The sequence below is a fragment of the Chinchilla lanigera genome, unplaced genomic scaffold, assembly GCF_000276665.1.
Source record: "Chinchilla lanigera isolate Chin_1 unplaced genomic scaffold, ChiLan1.0 scaffold00002, whole genome shotgun sequence".
NCBI lineage: Eukaryota > Metazoa > Chordata > Mammalia > Rodentia > Chinchillidae > Chinchilla > Chinchilla lanigera.
This window is the reverse complement of record NW_004955403.1, coordinates 1317632-1326022: the sequence shown is the minus strand read 5'-3', so window position 1 is coordinate 1326022 and position 8391 is coordinate 1317632. Positions and strand designations below refer to the sequence as shown.

Here is an 8391-nt window from a genome sequence, read left to right as displayed (position 1 = left end):
CTCCGGCCGGAAACACGACCCGGAGAGCAAAGGTCCGCAAGGCCCTCCCGGATTGGGGTGCTGGTGGTCCTGGGCGCGCGGCGCAGAACCGACTAGCCTCTGACGGGCCGGGTGCTGGACAGCTGAGCGGGCGGCCTCCTCAGAGGTGGCAGCAGCCGGCCAGCCGGCGTGTCTCTCCAGGCCCTTTCTTCGACGCCACTGAGGTTGTTTCCTCCCGGCCTCCTTTCGATGCTGCACCGGCAATCGGGGTGAAAGGTCACGAGCATGGCGCTGGCCTCCCGTCTGCTCCCGCGCCAGCTCCTCTCCTGGTCGCTGCCGGGCGGGGCCGCTGGGCTGCGGACCCTCGGGGCGGCCCCGGTGACGCCGCTGTGGGCCGGACTCTGCTGCTCGTGCCGCCGCCGCCTCGGCTCGGGAGCGACGCTCTGTGCCCGCCGCCTGGGGCTGTGGCCCGGCCCGGGCATCCCCGCGGGCCTCGGCCCCGGTCCCGCGGGCCTCCGGCGCGGCTACAGCACCGAGGGCCAGCGGCCGGGGACCAGGATGATCGTCCTGGGCTTCTCCAACCCCGTCACCTGGGTGCGCACCCGCGTGCTCGCCTTCCTGATCTGGGCCTACTTCGACCGCGACTTCAGCATGGCCGAGTTCGCCGGGGCGGCCAAGCAGGTAGCGGTCCCCGGCCCGCCCCCGCTGTGACGCGGGCGCTCGGCTGGCGGGCGGTGGTCGCGGCCGGACGCCCAGCCGCCGCCCCCGCGGGTAAAGTGAGCTCTGCGCGTGTCCGCAAAGTGTTCCCGCTCCCTGCAGGGTTTGAGTCAGACAGATGGATTCACAGCCCACTGCTGCCACGTAGAAGCTGTTCGGCCTTTTTCTGGCGTTTCTAACTCTGCAGAGTGGGCACGCCAGTACACGGCACACAGTGGGAACTCCTTAAATATGTGTTGGATAAATTGAGGAGACAGGACTTTGGTGAGGAGCGAGGTAACGTTTCCGAAGTCCTGTCGTGTCATCGCTGGTCAAAGGCAGAACTCGCGGCTGGCTCTCTGACACGTACCCCGCTCCTTAAGGGGAGGTCTGGAAAGGAGCAGTTCTGCCCTTTCAGAGAGTTTGCTGGGCCTGCTGTCCGCAGTCACTGATGAGAGGAACAGCCCCCAGCACGCTGCGAATGCTTGGCGGGCCGGTTCCCAGCCCTAGCTTTATCAGTTAGGACTCTGAATGGCCAGTAGTGTTTTATCTTACCCATGTGATGGTCACTTTGAATCGAGATAATTGGCAGATTATGTGTGTGCGTGTATTTTTCCAGGGTAAAAGGCCCTCTAAACCTCTCAACCTTTCTTTCCTCTTCCTTCTTTTCTTAAAAATTTTATGTATTTATTGTGCTGTGGATTGAACACAGGGCCTTCACATTGTAGGAAAATGGATGCACCATGAGACCATGATACGAAGTGAAATAAATCAGATACATAGTCACACAGTTTCTCTGTACGAGAAACCCAAAGTATACATAAAGAGCGGAATAAAAGATGGATAATAGGAAGCAGGAAGATGGATCTTTCTGAGAAGGGAAGAGGACCCGAGGAGGGGAGGGAGGAGAGGGGAAGTGGATGGAAAAGGCGTTCAGCTGTGCCCTGTGGGTGCGCCAGCTGCACGCAAGGAGTGTGAACACTACACACTGCACGCACGCACTCATGAAAATTAGAAAACTAGTGACGAAGGTAAGCTCCAGAAAGGAGATGGCTGATCAAGAGTGTGTGGCCAGTGTACGCTGTCCTGTGACATGTCCTGAACTGTAAACAGTCCTCCAGGGTCACCAGAGGCGGAGACAGTCATGTGGTATCTAGACAGACATTTACCATGTGAGGAGGGGAGTAGGGGGCCCCACAGAACCTGCTTGCGGTGGGTCAATGCATTTGATGTGGCACCATCGCCTACTGTGGCCCTCAAATTCCTGTTTTCTTCTAGCCTTCTTGTACATTTTAGCTTTGCGTGTGCAAGGGCAGGCTGTTTCCTGGAAGCCTCTGCTGGAGGTTGGACTCTTGTGTGTCATTAGGGCTTCTCAAGGCAGGCTCTTACTGGTTCCTTAGTGCTTTTCAGGATGAGTGGCTCAGGTGTGAACTCCTTGGTCACACAGATGCGGGTCTGATGGTTGGGTATCAACATGACGGTTTTGGTCATTTCTTTTGCCCAAATTACTACCCATCTTCCACATGAAAGCTTCCCAAGACATACAGTCTCTCCAAACTCTGAGAACCTCTAAAGTGTTTGCAGAGAGTCCTTGAATCCATTCAGGTGTCCGCATTTTCTTAAATTCAGCTTTATTATTGTGTTGTTTGCTAGGGCTCTTTAGCAGAGCCCCACGGACTGAGTGGCTTAAGCAACAAGATTTCAACATCAAAGTATCAGAAGGGTTGGTTTCTCTTGAGGCCTCTCTGTCTTGCACGCTGATGTTCCTGCGTGGTCTTTGCTCTGTATTTGTTCATGTCCCTGCAGCTTTGTGTGTGTCCACATTACCCTTTCTTACAAGGATACCAGTCACATTGGGTTAGGGACCCATAATGAGCTCACCCTAACTTAGTCATTTCTTTAAGGCTGTATCTCCAAATACAGTTGCATTCCCAGGTACTGGAGGCCAGGGCTTTGACATGGGGGTGGGGAGCTCAGTTCAGCCTATAGCAGCTGTGCAGTGTCCTCTAACTGTGCGTCTCCTTTCTTCTGCCGGTTCTTCGGATTTCAGCTTAGATGTCGCTTTCTTTAGGACGCCCAGGTGGATCTTCTACATGCCCCCAAATCATCCTGTCTTGGTTCTTGAATTTGCCAGCAGACTTGTCTTCCTCCTCTTGTCTTCCTCCTCTTGTCTTCCTCCCCAAACTTGGCTTCCTCCCCTCCTGAAAGGTGGGGTCTTAATTTGCAGTTGGTTTCTCATTGCTAGGAATGTACAAAACCCCCTTTAAAATGAGACCTCACACTTCAAAGTGGGGATCACCTATTTTAAACTATATACTCTTTTCCCCCACTTTCTCAAATGTACTTTATCTCTCAATGAGGTATAAACTGCAACCCAGACTCCCAATTCAGCCTAGCCCAATGATGGCGAACCTTTCAGAGCTTTCAATGGTACAAATGTCCTGCTGTGACACGCACGCCATAGTTTCACCACCACTGGTCTAGACAGTCTCCTGCTTCCTAACTGCTATCTGTACTTAAGAGGTGGGTCATAGAATAGTTAATGGTTCATCATTACTTTAAAAGAATGTATGTATTTTTATTAAAGCATCTGCTGTGTCTGCCTCACTGCTATTTCCCAGATTCCAAGAGTAGATACATAACTAGCAATACTCTGTATGTGGAGAGACCGTCTAAGAAATGTCAGCCAACTTCAAAGGAGTCTCAGCTAACGTGAATACATTACTACTTGACATTGTTTATTACCTTTTTTCTAAAATAGTTTTTGTTACGTTTAGCCGTTTAAGTATTAACGCTGTATGGTATATTTTATGATATTTTGAAATGCTTATTCCCTTCCTCCTTTTTTTTCCAAGGCTTTTGCTTATGTATCCAGATTGCTGTCACAGTGTAAATTCGATCTATTGGAAGAACTTGTGGCCAAAGAGGTAAAAGTATACTTTTCCCCCCCTGTACTGGAGATTGAACCCAGGGCCTTGTGCATGCCAGGGAAGCACTCTACCTCTGAGCTATGTCCAGCCTTTTTTATTTTGAGACATTCCCACTAAGTGGTCTAGGCTGGCTTTGATTTTGCTATCTTATTCCTTAGCTTCCCAAAGAGATGGCATTACTTTCATGTACCACCATTCCTGGCTTAAAGAATAATTTTTCTTTCAAAACAAGTACATAGCTTTCTTGTGGTAAAATGTTACACATTCTGATATTTGCTTTAAAATAGTGTGTGTGCACCAGTGGCTAAAATACAGTCTGCTTGAGTACTTTGTGCTGTGTACAAGCTGGCATGAGTCCAGCTATTTCAGGCATAAATAAATACGATATCCTTCAGTTGCTTTTATGTGTCATGTTCTATTAGGAATTATCTATGTGAATAAATTAAAGGCCTTTCATCCTTGCCTTTGAGGATAAGTAGATAGTGTAGTAAATTTAAAAATAGGTTTAGAAAAATACATTCCCTGATAGAGATCATTAATGCAGTACTTTCAGAAGCTGAGTTGGTGACCTAACAGTTTGCTTTTTCCAAACTTAGGTGCTACCTATATTGAAAGAAAAAGTTACATCACTACCTGATGACCACAGAAGTGCTCTTGCTGCTGACTTAGATGAGATCGTCTACATGTCAACAGGGGACATCTCCATTTACTATGACGAGAAAGGTAATGCTGAGCACAGTCGGCTGCTGAGTGACCAGAGCCATCCAGGTCCGCTGGCTGGTGGATTCTCTCTGCCCAGGCGGGTGTTTACAGAGCCTCCGAGAAGGTAGACTCGTTTCTGAAGGCTGGAAACGTGGCAGTAGTTCCTGACGTTTAGAGCCTCTGCTTACTACTGTTCAGCACACAGGAGAGAAAGTCATGTTGATGAAAAGAATCTGTGTAGGACAAGCTGCACCCGTGTCTCAAATTGAAAGTGTCAATGTTTCACATTTCCTAACTTGGAGGAGGTAGTTGAGCCTTTTAAATTTCGAGCTGCATATCCTGTGGAAGGAATAAAGACTAAAGCAAAATCAGTGTAGATGGTGTCAGCTAAAGACTGATGTGAAAAGAATTAACTGTAGAACTCCCAGACTGGCTTTGGGGATAATCAAAAACGTTAAAAGGAGCTTTAGTGGTTATCTGGTTCTTTTCCTATGCAGTGCATACATTTTCCCCATGGCACTCCTGACAAGTACATTAATGGACAGAGTGACAGATTCCTTGTACCCTGTCCCAGCCTGCGGGTACAGTCAACTAGGACCCTAGAGGGGGAGTGGGGATTATAAAGGGACAAGAGACACGAAGAATGGAGACAAGACAGTGCTCTGATCAAGTCTCGTTTATTAGCGGGAAGTGCCGTGCTTATATACGGCACAGAGAAACGCGGAAGTTCTAAGGTGGGAATAACCAAATAACCCGACAAAGGCGGGAGTAACTAGGTAACGGTGGGTAGTCCTAGTTCTTGAGGCGGGAGTAGCTAGGCAACGGTAGGCAGTCCTGACTTAAAGGGAAAGGCACGTAAGACGGCTACTAATATACAATGGAGGTCAGTCATGGTCTCCTACAGTACCCAGCTTCTGTACGCATCATGTGCCAGGCACGTAGGAAGTCCAGCTCATGCTTACATACTGCTTGTGTGCGCCAGCTCTCCTGATGCTGGACGCAGTACCTGACACCCACAATGTAAAGGAGGAGAAGTTTAATTTCAGGGATTCAGTCTGTTGTCTGCTGGCTCTGACATGTGGCTGGAGGGCGTGGCATTTAGGGCTGCTTCGCCTCTGGCTGCTGGGAGGTAGAGCAGGGGAGCAGTGTCAGAGGAGGGTGAGGAACCAGATGGGTTTCGTCTCTAAGAGCGCACCTCTGTGACCCACCACACACACCTAGAAGTGCTTTGCTCTCCTGAGCAGTTTCCAAGCTGGTCCAGTGGACATAGTCAAGTTTAATGGTCACATTCCCCAGGCAGGGATGATAGAGGACTCCTGGTTAGAAAAGTTTTCATACACACATTAAAAATGTGAAACATTGGTGAATGTATTTGATCGTTCTCTGTACCATGGTTACTAATTATTTTCACACAGTTTGTCCGAACTGCTAAGTATAGTAGGGCAGTCCAGGATAGACTAGAAGCCTGCCTTCTTTCAGGCAGTTGGGATTGATTACTTGCCAGCAAAAACTGGTTTTTCCCCCCCATCACTGTCATAACAATAGATATCTGTCATAAGACTGTTACAGTTTTAGAAAATGCTGTAAATTCAGAATAATCCATGTAGTACACTTAGTGAAATATGTGCTCAGTAACTACATGCTGTACTACTAAGGCACAAAGGAGGGGTGAAGGTCTGTAATAACCCTTACTAAAGTTTTCTAAAAAGAAAGTGTTTCGAAAGAATATCTTAAGGTGCAACAAACATGCACAGGGTTTGATCTGTAACAGCAGTGTAACTACAGCACATTTCTGATTTCAGCTTCGACTGCACTATGGATCACTGTGATTTGTTTTTGTGTGTGTGTTTTTTCCCTAAGGAAGGAAGTTTGTTAACATCCTGATGTGCTTTTGGTATCTAACCAGTGCCAACATCCCCAGCGAGGCTGTCCATGGAGCCAGTGTGTTCCAGGTTAAGCTGGGGGATCAGAATGTGGAAACTAAGCAACTTCTTAGTGCCAGTTATGAGTAAGTGTAACACGCTTCATTGTTTCCTCCCTCTAGAGCATGGAAGACAGTGTGAAGGAGTGAAAACTAAAGGGAGCTTTAGGAAGAAAAGGACGGAAATTTGACAAGTTATTTGTGAAGAGAAAGGTCATAGACACCATGGATATGAAATGGGAGTGTTAAGAAATTAGAAAGAGGTAATATTGCTGAGTTTCATCGAATAGGGCTCGGCTCTATCACTGCGTAACAAGTGCCCCTACACGCTGGTCACTCCAGCAGCCGCTTACCCGCCTGAGGCTGCTGCAGGGCCCTGCAGGGCTCAGCTGTGGGCTTTTCTCTGCCTCACCAGGGGCAGGAGGAGCCATTTCTACGGTGCCCTCTCCCCTCCGGTGTGGCCCCCCGTGCTCCGTGGCTTCTCCATGCCTCCCGCTCTGGCCTCCTTTTGTGGCTTGGGCTCTTGGTAGTTTCAGATTGGCCAAGTCCTTTACTTGGTGATTGGATCCCAAGAGGCAGAAATGGAAACTGCTAGACCTGTAGAGGGCAGTGCCTGGAATTAAAGCCGTGTCATTCCACCGTCGTCCTCTGGTCACAGCAGTCACGGGACCCGCACCACCAGGGTGTGTGGAGAGACCCACTGCTGCCAGGCATGGTGGCACAGGCCTACAGTCTCAGCATTTGGGAGGATGCTTGTGAGTTCAAGGCCAGCCGAGAATGCCAAGAAAAGAAAACTGAAGAGCACACACAACTTCATGGACCAGCAGACAGCAAGATCACGTTCCAGAAGAGCACATGGGGTGGGAGAGGCGGTTGCAGCACTGGGCACATGGGCCAAGTTTTATTGATCATTTCCCGATTTATTGACCATTTCCTGTTTGCCGAGTACTCTAGGGATTCAGACGCAGTACTGAGGGGATACAACCCTTAGGAGTACTTTTAGTAGGAAGTTAGCAAGTTACTTATAAAACATATTTTGTGCAAAGACAGTTTGGCACAGTGAACAACTAAACAAGTTAGTGGAGACATAATGTATTTAAGAGGGAATATTATATGATGTTGCCAAAGTTACAGAAATTTTACTAGATTGGTAACAGTGTTACTTAAAAACAGCTTTTCCTGTACACTGTACTTTATAGTTAAAGTGCTGTTTGGATCACCAGAGTACAGTTCGTATCTTCTTTTATGAGGCACGTGTGTTAGCTAGTATTTTATAGCAGTGTTCTATTCAGGTTTCATTCAGAAGGGGCAGACATTGAATGTAGATCATTCCGTTTGAAATACCCTAGGGGTCGGCAGAGAGCTCAGAGGAAAGCAGGTGCTTAGCATGTGCAAGGCCCTCCTCGATCCCCAGCACTGCCAAAAACAAAGCACAACTCAGAATGTACTTCAGTTTCAAGGAGTGTATTTTTGTGATTATATTGGTAAATTAAACTTTTTATTTTGATTTACTATTAGCTATTAAAGTAGCTTACTGTTAAAAACTGCTTCTAATTCTTTCAGTCTGCATACTTAACCAGAATGCACTGGGCAGATGTGAGATTCTCATTACTCATAATGTTTTTTGGTAGATTTCAGAGAGAGTTCACGCAAGGAGTAAAGCCCGACTGGACCATTGCACGGATTGAACATTCAAAGTTACTCGAATAATCTTTCTTGGAAAAATCAGCATGCGGACTTTTAGCGATTGCTGTGGAAAACTGAGGAAGAAACACTTTGGATCATGTGATCTTCACTTAATCAAGCCTGTGGGTTACTTTTGTATTCACTTGAAATACCCCTTACGGAGTGTTGGAATGGTACAATAAAGTATTTTCCAGATTGGTACCACCGTCTTTATAGGAGCACAAAATAAAACACAAAGAACTGCAACACCACCACATTACTGGTGTCATGTTTAGTATTTCCAATATTCTGTCTGCACACATGTGAGTTAATTTTACAGACCTAACAAGGTACTGAACTACTTACATGTCCCTCAGTCCTTAAAGATTTTATTGTGGCCAGCACACACCATTCATCCAAGAATGGTAATGCTTATTTTTAAAAAACTGCTGCTATTCAGTACTTGGGGCAGCTGTGTGGATAAGAAGACAGGGCCAG

General features: G+C 47.6%; 1 protein-coding gene across 2 annotated transcripts; it reads left to right on the top strand.

Moving 5' to 3' along the window:
* The first annotated feature begins 91 nt into the window (after nucleotides 1-91).
* LOC102008804 (chromosome unknown open reading frame, human C2orf47) lies at nucleotides 92-8170 on the top strand. 2 transcript variants are annotated; one of them, XR_259131.2, is made up of 5 exons: nucleotides 92-660; nucleotides 3531-3602; nucleotides 4202-4328; nucleotides 6352-6491; nucleotides 7860-7946. XR_259131.2 is itself a non-coding variant. In XM_005373257.1 (5 exons), exons 1-5 carry the CDS (start codon nucleotides 265-267, stop codon nucleotides 7936-7938), a joined length of 822 nt encoding a protein of 273 aa, XP_005373314.1. In that variant the 5' UTR covers nucleotides 92-264; the 3' UTR covers nucleotides 7939-8170. The 2 variants fall into 2 exon arrangements, 1 of the variants encoding a protein (XP_005373314.1); XM_005373257.1 differs by lacking the exon at nucleotides 6352-6491 and adding an exon at nucleotides 6168-6315 and having other exon boundaries at nucleotides 7860-8170.
* Nucleotides 8171-8391: the final 221 nt, after the last annotated feature.

Coding starts and splice junctions, on each gene's coding strand:
- LOC102008804 (XM_005373257.1), top strand. CDS start 265: ATGGCGCTGGCCTCCCGTCTGCTCCCGCGCCAGCTCCTCTCCTGGTCG. Junction 3,603..4,201: donor AAGAACTTGTGGCCAAAGAG/GTAAAAGTATAC, acceptor TTCCAAACTTAG/GTGCTACCTATATTGAAAGA. Junction 4,329..6,167: donor CATTTACTATGACGAGAAAG/GTAATGCTGAGC, acceptor TTTTTCCCTAAG/GAAGGAAGTTTGTTAACATC.